This window comes from Mixophyes fleayi, chromosome 8, assembly GCF_038048845.1.
Source record: "Mixophyes fleayi isolate aMixFle1 chromosome 8, aMixFle1.hap1, whole genome shotgun sequence".
Classification (NCBI taxonomy): domain Eukaryota; kingdom Metazoa; phylum Chordata; class Amphibia; order Anura; family Limnodynastidae; genus Mixophyes; species Mixophyes fleayi.
The window spans coordinates 14,523,745-14,543,682 of record NC_134409.1 but is presented as its reverse complement, the minus strand read 5'-3'; the positions used below and the strand labels follow the sequence as shown (position 1 = coordinate 14,543,682).

Genomic DNA, 19,938 nt, shown 5'->3' with positions numbered 1-19,938 from the left:
TTAGCTGATTGATGAAAAATGATTCTGTAAGTTCTGTGTATAGAGGTTTTTAATGTCAAAAAAACTTGCGGTTAAAGACAAAGGATAAGCAAACTGTTTATTAGGAAAGGGAGTTATCCAATTATACTCAAGTCAGATTTGAATGAGAATGCAGCACAAATTCCTACTCAAAATATTTATAATAGAAAAAACAAGATGGTGACATACAAAGGCAGTTTAATACACTATAAAATTCTGCTGTCTTTCAATGTGCATGATTTCCTGTACAGCCCTTGAATCTCCGTTCAGCATCTATTCTCAACTGCAGCAATGCATGCAAGGCCAGTACTACAGGAATGCCAGATTAAAGCAGCAGAGCTTCTTGTCTCTTGGCCCACAGAAGGAAGGTCAGTTGCAGTGAGTCAGAAGGAAGTCTCCAGTAAAAGCAGGATGTTAATAGTCATCAGCTAGAGCAAGAAAAGAGAGCAGAGTAAGAGTATGTCATGTGTGTTAGCACTCATGCAAGGAATTCCTATAGCACTAACTCTTACTTTCAATGCTGAGGATACAGCTGCTGGCAGCAGTGCCCCTGCTGTTTACTACTTTACACATATATTCTCCCTCATCTTCTGGGAAGGTCTCCGGTAAGTAAAGACAATATGTTTCTCCTCTTTCGATATACTGATAGTCCTCAGAGTCCTGCAGCATCTCCCCTTCAAACCACCATGTAACTTCAGGCTTTGGCTCTCCAGATATCTTAACTGTAAACCTTACTGGTTCCCCATCTACTACAGACATGTTCTTTAAAGGTTTCTTAAACCAAGGGGCCCCAGAGCGTGCAAGCTCCTCATCTTCATATTGTGAGCCATTGACACTTGCGTCATCCTCCTCCTCTTCATCTCTCTTCTGTAAAAATATGCAGATTTTTTTTAAATCTATGGAAATACATTCATATCCCCCTCTTTCACAAACCAGTGAAGACAAATACTTAACTGCCCAATGAGCGTACTTATGTATTCATATATTGAGCCAAGTACATCATGTAAAAGCCAGATACCTGAAGTCAGCTAGAGATTAGTGACTATGGTTTAATAAGTTGTACTATGGTAAGAATGGCCAACTCTAGCCTATGGACATAACCACACAAGGTGGTGCACTCAAATTTTCTGTGTAATACCCATTTTGATAGATTACAGCACTTTTGGTAATGACTAACACAGCAAGAATCTCCCAACAGTGCTGTGCCATCATATAACTATAATCACCGTGTTGTGGATAGTTCTAGCGTCTGGTTCAAGAACATGGATTACAGCCAAATGTTTGCAAAGTAAATACATTACCAAACTTAATGCCATCAAATGTAAATGTGTATACATTTAAAAAAATTTTGGGAATAAAAGCAGCATTGGCTACATGATAGTAAAAGGCCCCACAGTTGGATATTTCCCCTGTGCTTAGATCAGCTGCTATCCCTAACTGCTGGCTTCTCACAGCATGGATCTTACTCTCCTTAATTGTTTTTAACTACATTGAAATAGTTTTAACTATATTTAGTGCTCCTTATTATTTGGATCTTTGTGTTATTTCTAATTAACTATATATCGGGATGTTCCCTGAACCTTTTTAGACTTTAAACCAACAACACCCTCATTTGCCCTTTACAATCAGGTAAGTAAAATGTGTGTAAATCATCAAATTGTGCACACTATAAATCCTGAACATGTTACATAACAGCCTCATGTAATAGAACAGGAACCCTTTAAATGCAGCACCATTGGTGTGGGAAGGAGTGGTGTAAGATTGCTGTGCTGATCACAGTTAAGCTATAGAACTATAGGTCTCAACATGATCCACAACAGGTAGGGAGCTATGTGTTCTCTAACAATGCTGCATTTTATAGTGCTTAGAGCTGAAATTGCACCACAGGTGGTGAGTCACAGGTATGTGGCCTGTTCCTCCTGCCTGGTAGGTCAAGAATAGAAGACCAATTTTGTTTGTAATGAGACATTGGAATAGGTATATAGAGAACTGGAGATAATCTGCAAGCTGTTTAAATCCTTTGTGGCTGCTGCATATTGGCATCAGTTTAAGGAAGTACATAAAGTACATCCTGCTGACATTCGGTGTGGGGCCACCTCGAGTCTGTCGTCAGGTGCCTGATGAGCGGCTTCAGGTCAGTTAATTTTCTCTAGGCTGAAGATGGCAACTAAGAAACAGAACAAAGCCTGCACTCTGCAATGGCTCTGATTAGGGGTGGGGGATTTTGTCCCTGGGCGTAGCCCCCACTTTGAACAAAGGGTGAGTGAAATCTGTCCAAGAAACAATGGCCATGTTCGTGCTGAACCCTGGGGAGGTGCTATCCTCAGACAACCCAGCACCACCTCCTTGTCGCACTTGTAAGGAAAGCCTGCCAGAATAAAGACACCTGTCTCCCCTGTTAATCCTCAATGCCTTTCACTCCAAGACAAAGATAGATTGAAGGGTGGCATTTGGATTGGTTTGTGTGGTTGTGTCTGCAGCCTCCCTTTCATTGTATATCCTGTTTCTAAGCTGCAAAAGTCGCTGCAGTGTCTCTGGTTCAGGAGTTGGGGATTTGTTGCCATTGCGCAGCTGCCGCTAGGTGCTTTTTACAGGGAGCATCAGTCTTCGTTAGAGGCTGGTTTCACTGCTGCGCCCTTAGAGATGCTGACAGTCTCATGTGGCACTGACCCTCTTCGGTGGGCTTCTTGTATTTGGGGAAACCCCCAGATCTGACAGGTTCAGAGGCCTGCTATATCCCTCTCTATATATTCCCATTTCCAGGAAAGTAACAGATTCTAGGGTGGTTTTATTTTTGTCTGATTGTGTCCTGCAGCTGCCTCTTCTGTTTATTCCTTCTATCTGTCAGGGCTATGGCTGGTGGGTTGCCACCAGTGTATCCTTATACCTAAATTACCTCAGACACTTAACGGTTAGGTTTAACATGCCATATTGAGGCCTGTTCGCTGTGCATACTTGTTTTTGCCTTGGCAGGGCCGCTGTGGGCAGGGGCAATGGTCCTTATTTTTTTGCTGGTTTGGTATGGTTAGCACGCGGTCCAACCTTACTACATCCTCAATGGAAAAAGGCTCACTCCAGAGGATTCTTCAACAAGGGCTTCCTGTCTCAGTAGTGATCTCTCCAGGCCCACGGACTGCCTAAGTCAGCAGAAGGCCTTGGTTAAGGTTCCGCCTTAGGAGAATGCTGGTATCGATTTACCTAGTGTGAGCGATGAGACAAGCGTTACACATACAGGGTACCCTGGGGTTTCACCTGCTAAGCAATACACGTTTGAAAGAAGAAAAAACAGTTGGTTTCTGTTACGAGCCGCCGCAGCTTGCTTGTGCTTACTGGCCCTCATCATGACAACCAGGACATCACTTTAGCCTCAGCCCGGCCAGGGCCCCGGTCGGGGTGCCTTCTCAGTTGTTGACGCGCCCTGGCATGTACATACAGACGGGCACGTGTATTATAATTATTTTTTTATTAAACTCCGCGACCTGGCAAGCTGTTACTCGAGTGCATACGCAGTTTTTTCCTTATGGCAGCTGGGTCCTATTATCTAGTATGTGGAACTTGCCCCTGATTGGCCACTATAAGTATTTAAGACTGGGAGGGCTTAGCCTCCCTGACGGTTTTAGCGTTCAGTTCGCTAGCTGCTGACCTGCTCCTGTACTACTGGATAGACCCTTCTGTGTATGACCTTTGGCTTGATTTTTGGACTGTGATTCTTTGCTGGTGACCCCGACTTCTACTTGTGACACGGACCTAACCCTTTGCCTGTACCTCACCTCGCTACCTGCTTGTGCCCTATGACCTCGGCCTGTCTCTGACTTTGTTTACCTCCTGCCGTCACCTCCTTGCCCGTGCTACGATTATATCCATAAGCTTGTACTACGCTGAGCATAAGACCTGGGGGCATCTGAGTACCTGTGAACGCAACAAGCTCTACGGGAAAGGCAGCTGCTAAAGGTAAAGACCTCCATCACCTGTTCAGCAAGCTTATGTCAACAGCCGTGACATTAACCGGCCAGTGAAGAATCTGGAAGAACTCTCTTCCATGGGTGAAAGCGGGACAAATCCTTCTCCAGCTCAGGTACTGACTGGTCAGATTCAAACCTTACTCCAGATGGTCCAAGGTCTGTCGAATCGTTTATTTGCACAAGAAGTTGCCGCCAGAACCTCACATGTCACAAGTTGAATTTTCCAGACCGTTTTTCTGGGGACAGAAACCTGTTCCGCAACTTTAAGGAGAGCTGCAAACTTTTTCGGCTATGGCCTCCCTCCGAGCGACAGAGAGTAGGAATAGTCACTTTGCTTCTTCAGTGTGACCCTCAGTCCTAGGCTTTCAGCTTGCCTTCTAATAGTCCCTCATTAAGATCAGTGGATACATTCTGCAATGCCTTAGATCTCCTGTATGATGACCCAGATCAAGTGGCTTCGGCCGAGTCCCACCTTAGATCACTAAAGCAAGGCTGGCGCTCTGCTGCAGGAGGGGTACTGTTACGAGCCGCGGCTTTACTAGACGCCACGGCTCGCTTGTGCTTACTGCTCGTCCCAGCCGCCATCATGACGAGACGTCACTCAACCCGGCCGCCTTCTCAGTCCCTGACGTGTCCTGGCAGGTGTATTATAGCCTCCCTGCTGGTTATAGGGTTCAGTTCCCTGACTGCTGACCTGCTCCTGTACTCCTGGGGTATGACCTTTGGCTTGTTTAGTAGACCGTGATTCTTTGCTTGTGACCCAGACTTCTGCCTGTGACTTTGATATCCTGTCTTTCTGCCGGACCGGACCCTTTGCTTGGACCTCACCTCGCTGCCTGCTTGTGCCCTATGTCCTGGGCCTGTTTCTGCCTTCATTTGCCTCCTGCCGTCATCCCTTTGCCCGCTCTATGATTATATCCATAAGCTTGTACTACGCAGAGCATAAGACCTGGGGCATCTGAGTACCTGTGAGCGGAACAAGCTCTACGGGAAAGGCGGCTGCTAAAGGCGAAGACCTCTACCACCTGTTCTACAAGCTTATGTCAATAGCCGTTAGCCATGACAGTTTCCTTCCACTCTTATCCTCTTTTGGAGGTTTATATTATCGTAAGTGTGGGTTAATTCAGTACTGTGGTTCCAGTTCTAACACAGATTGCAATACCCTCTCTCTGTTCAGTTGGAATACAGCTTAGTGGGTTGATGATCCTGTAGCGCTCTTATGGGAGCCCCTCTAATCTGATTCCTAATACTGCACCCCATTAGGATTGCATGGTTGTGACCTAAATCTGCCTCTCTAAATCTTGTACCCATCCTGGCTTTGGCTTCTGCCGGTGGAATAGCGGTCTGTTCAGTTCTGGAATGCCCAGGTCTTCATATTTTAGTTTGAATACATCTGTGTGGCATCTGAATATGAACAACAAATACTACATATGCCAGTAGCCCAATATCACTAGTGATATTGCAGAGTATGTGGCCAGCATTACATAAAAACATTTCATTAACAAAAACATGTCCTGGACAACAAAGCCAACATGTAGCGCTCCTTTTATTGTGGAACGGCAAGTTCCAGTTGGCCGAGTGTGCTGGGATTTGTGCAGCAGTTATACATCCACAAGTTGTCTGATGGGGATGTATACAGTACTGCACCTTCAATATCTCCTGTTTGTCTGTACTCGATTTTGAGAGAGTCGTCATTGTCAGGTCAACCTGTAGCCCGTCAGAGTGCACACAGCACCACAGAGTTTTTCAGGACATATCTGTAAAATCCAGCTGTTCAGCACTTGATATGGGGTTACAGTCAGATTGCATTCACACTCTGTTCGGACTGACTTCTGATAGATATTTTTCATATGCGCGCTGCAATTTGTGGCCAATTTTGTCACAAGTAGCCTATTTGCTCAAAACAATTACAGCCAGTATGAGTACCTTTAGAATCTCAAGGGTGGGCAAACCTGTCCTCAAGGGCCATATCCAGTTCATGTTTTTAGGATTTCTGTCTGTAGAAACAGGTGGGGTAATTACTGACCCAGCCAAATAGATTAACTCAGCTGTACATGATTAAAGAAATCCTAAAAACATGAACTGGATATGGCCCTTGAGGACAGGTTTGCCCACCCCTGCAAAGTTTAGATAGTGATTTAGACAAGTGATGTGAGGATCCTGTGAAACTGAGGCAAGCAGATTGTACTGCTCTGAATCAAAGTGCATAAAGGCATCTTTTCCTGAAGGTACACCGACTAAGACATTCATTTAGTGCCAGAAAGCTACTGCAAATAAACCGCAAAGGACAGAGAAGACATACAAATAATGGCTTATATGATTTACAAGTGGGGGCAGCACTTCTGCCTCACAGCACTGGGGTCATGAGTCCAATTCCCGACAATGGCCTTATCTGTGAGTAGTTTGTATGTTCTCCCCGTGTTTTCGTGGGTTTCCTCCAGGTGCTCCGGTTTCCTCCCACACTCCAAAAACATACTAGTAGGATAATTGGCTGCTAACAAATTGACCCTAGTCTGTGTTTGTCTCTGTCTGTGTCTGTGTGTGTGTATGTTAGGGAATTTAGACTGTAAGCCCCAAAGGGGCAGGAACTGATGTGAGTGAGTTCTCTACAGCGATGCGGAATTAGTGGCGCTATATAAATAAATGGTGGTGATGATGATGATCATAAGTCAGAAAAATGTGAATCAGTCGGGACCAGTTTACCTAAATATGTGTTAATGTTTCTGTTGGAAGCATGGTACCTTTTGTAACGCAGCATCAATTTCCTTCTGCTCAAATTGCATTCTCTGGAGTTTTTGCTCTTCGATTCTTCTCTGTTCTTCCTCTTCCCGGGCTTTTGCCATCTGTTCGAATCGAGCCTTCATGTTGACCTTATGTGAGAATGGGGCATGGCTCTTTACTGCTGGTCTCACGTCAACCTCCTCGTCCTGTAACATTGTACATCGTTAGCGCATTAGGTCAGTTCAAAGCAAAACTGTTCCTTGAAGATCATACAATTATACCTGTTTAATTTATCAAGTTTTTTAAAAAATATATCAATGTTATTGAATCGCTAAAAAGTTTACCCATTGACTCCATATAGTGGGTGGCAGCTATTTTGTGCACAAATGAAAATGAGAATGCAGTAATTAATTCTTAAGGTGGCCACAGACAGGTCAATTGTACATTGATTAAAAAGTTGAGCCACAGGAATGACGTTCACAAATAGGTGGCCGAATAAGATCAGTTTTGTCCATTTGGCATTGGAGCTGGGTAGAAAGAATGCTTCCGGCTGAACTGCAGGATATTGGAATGGGCGGAAGATAACCGTACACGTAGACAGATAGTGACCATCATTGCATTTTTCAACATGCCGGTCATGATCCTATTAGTTTTGATGAGATTATTATCTAGTATTAAAGCTACACATGCTGTATGATAACTGCTCCAGCTGCACAGTAGTACAGTGTGTGGTCAGCTTTAGTGAATTGATACACTGCATTATCGTGAATAATGACTCCGCCCACAAATTGCCTGTCTCCGTGGAGTGCAGCCAATAGGTACACTTTACCTATCTTTAACTGGTTGTGGCTCCAGTACCAAAATAATCTATTCAATAGTTTAATCCTGAATTCTATCACTTGAAAATACTTTTGCAAAATATTTAGTTGTGGGTGGATTTAAGCAAAATCAATTTTAAATAACAAAATTTCCCTTAGTCTGGTGGGCTGAGCAGGGTCGGGACAGAGCAGGTTAGCATGATTTATTGATCTCGTCTAACTCCACCTAAAATGAACATTTTTAGATGGCGTTTGCTCCCACTGCACTATATGCTAAGCCACTGTTTTATCAGTCGTTCCTTATGAGACATCTGACCTCGTGAAAATGTTCAGCTTCCCTTTCTTTCAGTTCCTCGTCCATGACTTTTCTCCTTAACCTCTCCTCTTCAACCTTCTTCTGTACTTCCTCTTCAGACAGTTTTCCAATCTTCTCAAATTTACTTTTCAAGTTTTTGGCTTGAATGGAGCCAGTCCTTTTTAACTTGATAAGTTCTTCGTACTCTCTACTTAAAACCTCGTAGCTTTCATTTATTTCTTCCTGTTTAAAAAAGAGGAAACGTTAGAAAGTGTTATCAAGTGTAAGAAATGCTAAATGAGGGGATGCGATGTCCAGGTTAATCAGTTTTAATTGCTGGCTTAATAATATCTAGTAAACCACTCCCAATTTTGTAATTGGATAATGGGGATATTATTTTTGTATATGTGATTTTTTTATTTTTTTTTAAGCTGTCAATTTTAGATACTTCTGGCTGCAGTAGGAGGATTCAGTGTACAGTGTTCTCCCCACTGCACCTATATACTAGGTGCTCCACCTGGCTGTTTTTACTTGCCACCCGGCTCTTGGAGTCCACTAGAGTTCTATTATAGTAGAATAAATCAATGTTTCTCCTATTAGAACAGGCACTATGTGAGCACTACAGCCAGCAGTGTGTGTTAGACCACTGACCACCAGTCTAACCAGTCCTGGCAGGTGTGGGCAATAACCTCCAACATTTTCCAATATTATTACACTGCCCTCCCACCCGGCTATTTCTTAATGCCACCCAGCTGGCAACATTTTCTGGGGAGAACAGTGGTGTATATCTTATTTAAAGGATACAGTATTGCTTCATTACAATTTCTGTGACCATAAAAGGCTACAGACTGATGTTACATAGACCATGAGCCAAGGTGACTTCTATCCATAATAACTTACAGTAAGTGGTGCATTATTGCTTATAATACGAATGACCATCCTTGTGTTTTAGGGCAGCCCCTCCTTAACGCAGGAGGGATTCATGCAGACCAGCTGGAGGAGGCAACTTTAACAAGAATGGTTTTGTCACTTTAGCTTTGTGGTGGGCAATGCAAAGGTAAATATCTGTAGAAGATCAGGCTCCCCTGTTGCCCAAATAACAGACATTTCTAATCTGTGGCTCTCAGTCCGTCCATAGGACGTCATTAGAGCTCTACGGAAGCTGATATTTAAGCCTATGGACAACTTGCAGTAGGCTCCTCTCTCCTGCATTGTCCCAGCGAGGTAAATGAGCATGAATACTAGTGAGCTGATTCTCTGATTCAGATGAGGGGAGTTTAAGTCAATAGAACGAATATTTTTAGACATTCATCCATTAATATACAATGGGAAAATGTAGCAAAAACATGGGTTCAGGGTTACTGTTATAGCCATCTGTTGAATTTATTGTGGGAAAAGTCTTGAACTTACCACATACACCATCTATTTTCACTTTTTTGCTTTGTACCTTTATAAAGCTCTTGGGATGTACCGCCATTATCTATTTCTCCAACCTGTTTTATCACACATTTTCTATCATTACATTGTACAGTTAAGATGGTCAGCACGTGAAAATAGAGCAAACATCATTCCCAAGGGGGAGGTTTAAAGGGCAAGTGTGGGGGCCTTGGTGACGCATTTTGTGTCATCGTGGCCCTGTCACCCGGTGAGCAATAGTGAGATTTGCCTCATCATGCAGCGTGGGCCCACCGGTGTGTGATGACGTGAGTCGCATCGCCACTTAGCGCCCGAAGACGCAAATTGACTCGCCAATGTGCCACACTTCACAAGGAAGAGAAGCGGTACCAGTGAGGGTGGCCACTTCATTCGGGATGACTCCCCAGAATTGAGATATTCTGGGAGAGTAGAAAAGTATGAGTATGGCTTAGATATGGTGGAGGTTTTTTTTATGTGCACACCAAACTTCCTGTCTTTAGCCCTATGAAAGAACACTTCAAAAAAACATTTAAGTGCCTAAATGTCTGAATTTTTAAATATTTATATTTAATGTTACAAAAGTTCTCTGCATATTGGACCAACTTATTCCATTAAATTAAACTGCTTAGTAGTTGCTGTACAGAAAGATTGTCCATGTCGAGACTATATTGGTTAGTAAATTTTATACCTCGCCCATTTCCTGTCGTAACTGAGCAAACTCCTGTTTTTCAAGTTCCAGCTTCTGTTTCCTTTCCTCCTCTTTTAATCTTTTCTCTCCGTCCATTTTCTGTTTGAGAAGCTCCTCAAAATTAATTTCCAGTTTGCCTGGTGCAAGAGACTCTTGAGAAGTGGTTTTGCTGAGCGGCAGGCCTTCTTCATCTGGTTCCTGATTGGAGGGGGGATTAAGCTTTATTCTGGCTGTCACACACACAAAAGTAATCGTGTAGTTCATAAAAGTCATTTACAAAAGTGCAAACGGGCAGAACATAATGCACCCAATTGTCTGCTTAGTGCATTCATAGGACCACACCTACATCCTGGTGCTTGGGACTGCCGCCCAAAAAGACAACCTTTGCTTACTGTGGCAGTATTGGTGGTCGGAAGCATGAAATGTCACTAATACCTTCAATCTACTACCACTTTAGGATCATCCTTTTGTGGCTTAAATAATTATGATAATGAGGGGACATCAGGGCTGTCTCTGTGTCAAAATGTTTTAATTACATTGGTCAAAAAGTTCCTTGAAAAGTGTTTTTCCTGTAAAGGGGACGCCTGGACGCATTGTCTGCAAAAGTCAAGGCCATTTGCGATTATTTAAATGATTTTTTTCCTGCACAAAAAAACAACAACTTGTGTTTGCATGTTGGTAAAAAAGTAGTTGCCTTAATGCTCCCTGAAAAGAATGTTCCCCAATTTATCCAGCTCCTGCCATCAGAAGAGGCAAAGTTTTGCTTCCCTGCAGATGTTGCGATACCGTTTAGCAAATCCATGTGCTTCCCCATAAAAACGTGCGCCTCTGCAAAATTAAGTATAGGATCTCACAAAACAACATATGCATTGAGCCTATGCACTTCTGTAAATTACTTTTATAAACTTTTTATTTTTCACAAGGTTCGTATACAAGGTCTTTTCACATACATATAATTGAAACAATATAAAAAAAAAATATGTTTGCACAATAGTAACAGAGCGTTCACAGTTTTGATAATTCAAAAGACCTGATTACAACGTCATCAATGACTTAATGTCTGTTATTCTGATGTTTTACATGCAGTTTAAATATCTTGTATCCTTTCATTATCAAGGTAAAATTGTCATAAAAAGTCAGTCTAAATATAACTTTTGACATTTTCCTTTCTATTCACAAGAAATCCAGAGTAAAAGTCATTGTAGTAACAATGTTGCAGATTTAGCCACTATCAAATGAATCCGTTCAATTTAAGGCATTTGCATTTGGGCTTTGAGTGGCAGGTGTAGGACTGGGCTTCTTTGTATTGTCTGTTAAATTTTTAAAGAGCTCTGACATTAAAATATAGTTTCATAATGATGTATTTTTATGTGAGAATAGTCATGGTCCAAACACTAGCGTTAGATCTATGAACAAGTCAAATGTAAAAAATTTCTACTATGTCGCAGTTATTCTGTGACATATCAAATTAAAAATCTCTTTTTTTTTAAGAGCTATGACTTCTATGAATATTTTAGCATGGTGATGTTGTGTGGGGGATGAATTATATTGTAAATTAAGTGACATTTAGTTACTAAAGTAACATTGGTTTCCTAGAGCGCTAAATTGCATAAATAATACAATACTCTATACCAGGTACAGTGAATGTCTATATATATATTTAGATTCTTTTAATTGTACTTAAAGATTCATGTTGCTATTTTTTGAAGAATGGTTTATTTTTATTCTTAAGTAATGAACTGATAATTTTTTAATGGTTTAATAAGATGGACACACATATAATAACATGAGTTTGAAAATCACAGATAGAATTTTAAGACTATAAACTTGAATCTATTATAATCCATAAAATGTGTTAATTTGTTCAGGAACTAAGCACATCTTTTCATTATGATTTTTTAGTATTATTTTAGACATTTTTAGTACATTTTTGTGTCACTTGTATAGTTGAGAGCTTTCTATTGTCAAATAATGCCAAAACAGTACATAACGCCCCTTTGGGTGCTTAATGCAGGAGCAAATGCAGATGTTTTACTTAAGTCAATGGTGTAAAAATAATAAAATACAGGTGCAACATTTTTATATTCACATTATAAGAAATGTTGCTTTTTTCTTGCCTAGATCAAACCATATCCTACTGTCCTGATAACTTTTCTACGTTTGGGTGCTTCATACCCGATATATAAGAACAGACACATAACATATATATACGAACCATGCAATGGGTAGGAACCAGCGTGCTAAATAATATATCAATATTATGGATAAATCATGCAAAGTATGGGCAAGTATGCAATAAAAGCATCACTATTTAGGAATGTGCCATTTTTAATGCTTTGGAAATAAAATTTGGACATGTGTCAATATCCTGTTTTAAAATCTGTGTGAGATTATCAGAAAAAGACATAAGCAAACTGAGCTGAGCAAGGAAGCGTTACTCCTGTATTCAGCCATCTACATAAGAACAAAAAGCAATTTTCATATTTTAATCTAAAATTAGATAAAGTGCCATATGTTAGCAAAAGCTCACCTCTTATTAATACTTGATGACATATGAAGCTTACACACATTTCTGAACAGACAACACATAACCAGATTACATATACTGTGTATTTGCAGCTATATCATGTTTTCCTTTATCCAATCATCTTCTGGGCCGCTATGAATATTAAGGATTAATGAGAGGGGCAACCTCCCATGCACTGGAGGGAGCATGCTCACTGCTCCTGAGAATCATTCTGTGACATCATCAAGCTGCCAGCTCTCAGTATATTGGCTCTGAGTGATCACATGACTTCAGTGGCCTATCCTAACAGGTAATTTATATAATAGAGCCAAATAAAGAAGTAGGCCGTGATTTAATCCAACTTTATGTCATGTTTAAGGGAAATTTACAATATCGGAGTAAATTGCCTATTGTATGAGCATTGAAACCACGCTGAGTCTTACACTGGGTGCAGAATTGGGGGGCTTTGGCACAAGATAAGTAGTGCAGTTGGATTGAACCGTTCTGTTGTAAACGACCCTCAAAGGTTGAACGTAATTTGTTAATTTCTCATTTCCTTGTTAATAAAATAATATGCAAACTAAAGATTAAATGTTAGACAGTGCACCTGGGGTAACATATCTTACTTTGCATGCGTCACAACTGTCCAGCTCAGAACACTCCATATCCTGATGAATAATATCTTGCTCTGGATTCTTAAAAACAATTTGGAAATTGGAAGTTTGGACAATAAAACATAAAATTGTTCCATCTTGGAAAAAAAAAATCAAATCACATCTTTCAATGATTTCAAAAGCAGATCACTGGTAACACCGGGGTCAATGCAATTAGGTTACTATGTTACGGCACAGTGTTGGAGGTAATAGTCCTCTCTCAAGTTTGCTCACAACTCATAGCGGCGCGAGTACAGAACAGGTAATGTCTGCAGAAACATACTGCAGAACCTCGCGGCTAATTGTATCGGCCCCATATCAGTCGTTATGGTTTGCTGACTCTCTCCAACCCGACATCCTTAATTGCTTTTGAAAGAATGCTTTTAACTCAGTTTAATTCATTTAGACCAGGTTATTGCAAATGGGATATAAGTGGAAAAAGAGTAAACTGTGTTATCAATCTGAAAAGCAGCTGTATTGGCCCTAGTCTGTGTGTCTGTGTGTGTGTGTATGTTAGGGAATTTAGACTGTAGGGACTGATGTGAGTGAGTTCTCTGTACAGCGCTGTAGAATTAGTGGCGCTATATAAATAAATGGTAATAATAATTGTATTGGCAGGTATGCCTATTCCATATTGACAGCTAAATCCACACTATATGACTCTCCCTATATTGAGTATATACTCACTATATGACAATATCCCCCTCTGTTAACTTCTAAAATGTTACACCCCGAATAGCATCTCACTTTTGTAACACGCAAGACAGCCACGGAATATATGTAAGGATACGCAGACACATTTATCAACACCGATGCCCCAGAAAAAGATACTGTAACCCATGGCAACCAGTCACATTCGAACTCATTTTCTAATACAGCAGAGAAAATTAAAGCAAACTGGTGACTGATTGCCATGGGCTATAGCAACTGTTTCCTGTGCACCAGTTTTTCATAAATGTACACCGTGGTGCTTGCAAGGTCTACGGTTGATAATAGCTATACCAATCATAACTATACATTCATATGATTTGTGTTATCAGTGTTCTGCTGCAAAAAAAAACAAAATATATGTATTAAAGCTTATACCAAACTGCATAGTAATACAACTGTGTCTAAGGGTGAAGCAATAAAAAATTAAGGTTGTATTTTGTCAGAAATAGGATGTAATATATTTTCAAGGACAATTAAACATAGAATACACATTGCCTGATAAAAAGAGCTTCTCTTAACATTCCCAAATATATCTGTACACTTACCAGTCAGTGACAGAACCCCAGTTGTTTACATAATATTTACATTAACGAAGTAGGTGAGTGAGCTATTGTTCTATGTTGTCAGTCTTGTTTCAGCTTACAGTGACAGCTTCTACTGACAGGAAGTCTGCTTTGTGTTAGATTATATCATTTACTTAGGTATTTGAGAATGTTATTAGTTCTTTTATATAAACCAAGTTGTATTTTAAGTTTAGAAGTCAGAGGTTGATTGAAATGAAGTTAGATTTTAAGTCATGCATCACTCACTAACTGTTGTTTATTTTCGGACTAACATAGGTACAGGCATGTCATAGTATCGAGAAGGAGGGGTCATAAAGCGATTTAACATGCAGATCAGCCAAATGAATTATTGAGCAAAAGCAAACACACAAATCAACACAGCATTGTTTTACAACTATTAAAAAATACACTTAAAGTACATTCCATTAACCTGTGAATTAATACAAAACAGTGTGCGTCACCACTTATTTCAGTATCATTGTTATCTATCTTTGTTCTCTGGCCTAGACAACAGCCCCTGTAGCAATGGGATTAAATCTGGCAATATTTTATGGCCATAAGTGGTACAATATCACAGCCGATATCATGCAACTGCCGGATATTGCAGCAAGTATGCCTCAAAAATGACCTCAACGTCAAATAACGATACTATTGTCAACGATAGGGTCATTATCAGGTATGAGCGTACATACAGTTGGAACATGACTCCTTATCGGCCTGTGTATGGGGTTAGATGTCCTAAAAATGGACCAATGACAGCATTTACGTGTGTGCAGGGCCGGTGCAAGGTTGCTCGGCACCCTAGGCAAAGCTTAAGCCTGCTGCCCGCACTACCCCCCCCCCCCCCCACCGCCCTCAAACCTGCAGCCTCCGCTCTCTCCCCTCTGTCTGCAGCCTCCACTCTCTCCCCTCTGTCTGTAGACTCCGCTCTCTCCCCTCTGTCTGCAGCCTCCGCTCTCTCCCCTCTGTCTGCAGACTCCACTCTCTCCCCTCTGTCTGTAGACTCCGCTCTCTCCCCTCTGTCTGTCTGCAGCCTCCGTTCTCTCCCCTCTGTCTGCAGCCTTCGCTCTCTCCCCTCTGTCTGTAGCCTCCGCTCTCTCCCCTCTGTCTGCAGCCTTCGCTCTCTCCCCTCTGTCTGTAGCCTCCGCTCTCTCCCCTCTGTCTGTAGCCTCAGCTCTCTCCCCTCTGTCTGTAGCCTCCGCTCTCTCCCCTCTGTCTGTAGCCTCCGCTCTCTCCCCTCTGTCTGTAGCCTCCGCTCTCTCCCCTCTGTCTGCAGACTCCTCTTTCCTGTACTCACCTTAGCTTCCTCACTTTTCTTCCTTTCTCTTCTTGCGCGCCTTTCGTTTCTTCTTTCTTCTGTCTCCTATCGGCTCCTCTACACTGGCAGCGTCGTGACGTCACGACACTGCCAGAAACCAGGCGCCAGGTGCATTTTAAAATGCGGTGCTGCGCTGTAGCAGCACCGCATAATTGAGGACGGGCGGCCGATCTGCCCTAGGCGATCGCACCGCCAGCATTTATTTCTAAATTATTACTGGGTCCCCCGCTTCAGTGCCGCCCTCCAGAGCCCGGCGCCCTAGGCAACTGCCTAACCTTGCCTAATGGGAGTGCCGGGCCTGCGTGTGTGTATGGCCAAATTGGACAATAAACTCGTGTTCCAAGCATAGTTTTTGCCCCCCGAAATCTGTAACTCGGAATTCTCTGTTTCCCTGATGTGGACCCTTGTTTCACCCAGATTAACAAGATTGGAAACGATATGATAAACCGTTTTACTGTATTTGACCCCCAAGGAAGCAAAGTATTGCTTTACTGGACTTAAGAGTCCCAATTTTCTGTTTTAAAACTATGAGAGTTCTACATATGAAAGCAGTAAAAATGTACCATGTTTTTCCTGGCCTCCGCAAATTGCTTCCTCTCCTCCTCCAGCCTCTTCCGGGCCTCCTCCTCGGCTCTCCTGTGCTCTGCTTCTCGCCTTTGCTTTTCCAGTTCTTCAAAACTTAATTTCAGTTTCCCAGGTTGATTATTTTCCTTTGCTGCATCCAGTCCACCTGCATCGTCGTCCTCCGCATCCTCATTGGAAGCCTGTGTAGCAAGAATAACATACCACTGTGTTATTAAAATGCAGGTACGTAACCTTATGTTTTTACAAAAAAAATAGAGTGGTTTATTTACAAAAGAAAAATGTTTCTCCCCACTTTTGCTCAGGCCTAATGTTCTGTTCACCATTTCTGTAATGACCATCGATTGTATTATTTTTCTTCCTTTTATTTCTATGTTCATATTGTTGTGCATGTTGTTGATGAAAATAAAGAGATTTTAAAAAAATAGGAAAGAAAAATGTTTCTAACGAACCTTCCCACCTATTTGGCCTATACCATGTTATAATAGGTTTAGGGGGTCATGTTGGGTGGTCTGAAAATGGTGAGCTTCCTGTTACTGATGGCTGAGGTTGAGGCTGATATCTGCAGTCAATAATTAAAACAGATTTCCTTTTTTGGAGTACGCTGCATAAAATGTACCAGCTGATGTGGATCAGCTTTTTACATTTTTTACCAGTTCTCCAGTATGTGCATTAGATCGCCGAATGGAAATGATAACCTAAGGCAGCATTTGTTCTATTACTGGTTGTGAGTGAAGGATCCTGGGGTTCTTATTTTAAGCCTGGGTACACACTACAGTGTTTTCAGCCAATCATAGGGCTAATCAGAAGATAAATGACTGATTAGCTTGATATCACAGTAGTATGTACCCTGGAACACTCGCTTCTGGAAGTCTTTCTCAAGTGCAAGCACTTTGGACTTTTTGTTATTACATGGTAATAAACACCTATCATACTGGCATATACATAAGCACAGTGCGGGACTGGCTCACCAGTTTATATCGGGTAAATCTGTGGTGGGGCCCACTCGCTGTGGGCCCTGCAGTGGCAGTTTATAATATGGGCCAGCAGCTGACTACACCACTCTAAAAGGCTCGCCATGCCAATATTTCATGTGCTGTTACGATTGCATTCCCTTCATGCCCCAGTCCGACACTGCATAGCACTATGAAAAGACTAGTCATGGCTTATTATTTTTTGACTCAGTCAATATATCTTCATGAATGTGGAAACAATGTCAAGTTTAAACTTTGTATAAAAAATGTACTGCATAATAAGGCAGAAAAAATATGCAGACAAAGTGCCTGATTCATGTTCAGGCGTAAGTCCCCTTGTGTGCCGTATCTTAGATGAATTAGCTCTGCGCATGTTCCGGAACGGAACTTATGCTAATGAGCACAACTGTATGCAATTCAAATCTGAATGCAAATGACAATTACGATTGCCTGGGGCTTAAAGGGCGGAACTCTCATAAGTACCATGTATAGGGCAGGTGTAAGTGCCGAATGGTAGTGATGACTGACACGGCATAGTCTTTGTATTAAAAACTACAAGTATGCGTTCCACTAGCTAGCAAATAACATTTTTATGCAAGTATGACATAATATAAAAATGCATTTTATGTACACTACGCATTAAGAACACCCTTAAAAATTAGTTCATTTATTTTATAAAATATTTTTTTATTTTGTATGCATTCTAATGGGACTCTATATGAATGTACATAACCTGCACTCTGTTCTGTCTGTTAACATACGGCAAATAACGTATAGCCAGAGGGCACTTATACCCAGACTCTAATGAAAATGAATATTGTCTTAGAATACATTCCCTAAGTGGGTTTTTTAAACGCAAGTTACATGCAGGTTGGAATCAGGCCCAAAATGCTTATAAGGAAGAAATGCAAATTTGTGCTAAAAATAATCACAATGTCAAAGATAGTTCTATGAAAAATAGTTTCAGTTAAAACCAAAGATAGTGTTATCATTCCATTCATACCCCCACCACCTAGATATCTCTCGCCCAGCCCAGCAGCATTCCACACACTGGATGTCACTCTGAGGCTGAGCTATATCATGTCCCAAGCTTGGTCTCAATATTACAGTTACCAGAGGATCCAATGAAGAGGCTCAAATCTAACTGAAAAAAGTGACTATATCCCTCTTGCTTCCCAAACTCACTAGCCAAATGTATCTTTATTGTAGATCATTGTAGATTAGAATATTAAAAGTAGGTGCTAAATAAAATATATTGTTTTAACTGTATAGTGAGCTCCTATAACTGGTATTGCTGGTAGTCAGCATGCCGACTACACCCCGACATCCTCAGTCCGAATGGCTGCTTCCAGACAAGGATCCATGGCGACTGCTCTGTGAAGCGACTTCAGCCAATCACGATGAAGGAAGACACCGGCGGGACTTGATGACGTCAGTGAGAGGCTGTTAACGCTGCTCTTATGGGGGTAATGTAAGTATGCAGCTATGAACAATGTACTTTAGAAAGAGTTGTACAGTGTACATAGCCGCATACTTACATTACCCCCTTAAGAGCAGCGTTAACAGTGTCTCCTATCTCACTGACGTCATCGAGTCCCGCCGGCGTCTTCCTTCATCGTGATTGGCTGAAGTCGCTTCACAGAACAGTCGTCGTGGATCCTTGTCGGGAAGCAGCCGTCCGGACCAAAGATGTCGGGGTGTTGTTGGTGTAGTCAGCACCTTTAAGCTGCACCACACCCACTGATTTTACTATTGAAATCTGCATGCCTAGTGCAAAAATGTTCTAGACAACATAAGAGTACCTACCCTCATACATATTGGTGCCTATTCTCATTGCATGCAGCCGGTTTGTGAGCTGGACCAATACTATTTATTTACGTTTTTTTATATAGTGCCTACATATTAGGCAATGCTTTACAGAGAATATGTAATCATTCAAATCAGTCCCTGCCTCAGTGGAGCTTACAATCTGTTCTCACTACCACATGACCACATAGACACACACACTAGGAGTAATTTTGTAAGAAGCCAGTTAGCTCATCAGTGTGTTTTTGGAGTGTGGGAGGAATCCGGAAAACCCAGGAGCGACCCCACACAAATGCAGGGAGAGCATACAAACGCCAAACATATCCATGAGGATAATCTACCCTCGTTTGTAGTGAATTAATAGAATGCAGTCACCCTCGACTCCTCCCTCTCTTTTACCCCCCACATTCAATCTCTTGCCCAATCCTGTCGCTTTCAACTTCGCAACATTGCCCGCATCCGGCCCTTCCTATCTAATGAAGCAACCAAAACTATTATCCACGCGCTCATCATTTCCCAGCTGGACTACTGTAATCTTCTCCTCACCGGCCTCCCCCGCTCTCGCCCTGCCCCCCTTCGTTCTATACTCAATGCGGCGGCCAGGCTTATCTTCCTTTCTTGCCGCTCCTCTTCTGCCTCCCCTCTCTGCCTTGCCCTTCACTGGCTCCCCTTCTCCTATCGAATCCTTTTCAAACTTCTTACCCTCACCTACAAGGCCCTCTCCCAGTCTACTGCCCCCTATATCTCCAATCTCCTTATCATCCACACTCCCGCCCGGTCCCTGCGCTCGGCCAATGACCGTCGCCTCTCCTCCACTCTAATAACCTCATCCCACTCCAGAATTCAAGACTTCTCCGAGCTGCCCCCTTGCACTGGAATGACCTCCCTCATCCGTCTATCCCCTAAC

General features: G+C 42.0%; 1 protein-coding gene across 9 annotated transcripts in view; it reads right to left on the bottom strand.

The window, feature by feature from the left end:
• Nucleotides 1–83: 83 nt before the first annotated feature.
• Nucleotides 84–19,938, bottom strand: part of NEXN (nexilin F-actin binding protein) — a 49,277-nt gene continuing 29,422 nt past the window's right edge. For 5 of the 9 annotated variants that reach the window (XM_075181955.1, XM_075181949.1, XM_075181951.1 and 2 more), the window contains 7 exons: nt 16,233–16,433; nt 13,051–13,119; nt 9,919–10,116; nt 7,836–8,057; nt 6,722–6,907; nt 531–885; nt 84–446 (listed from right to left, as the gene is read on the bottom strand). In XM_075181955.1, coding sequence (XP_075038056.1) covers nt 433–446; nt 531–885; nt 6,722–6,907; nt 7,836–8,057; nt 9,919–10,116; nt 13,051–13,119; nt 16,233–16,433 — 1,245 coding nt within the window. In that variant the 3' untranslated portion in view covers nt 84–432. Of the gene's footprint in view, nt 886–6,721; nt 6,908–7,835; nt 8,058–9,918; nt 10,117–13,050; nt 13,120–16,232; nt 16,434–19,938 lie in introns of all 9 variants that reach the window. The other 4 variants (XM_075181958.1, XM_075181950.1, XM_075181956.1 and 1 more) reach the window with 2 other exon arrangements.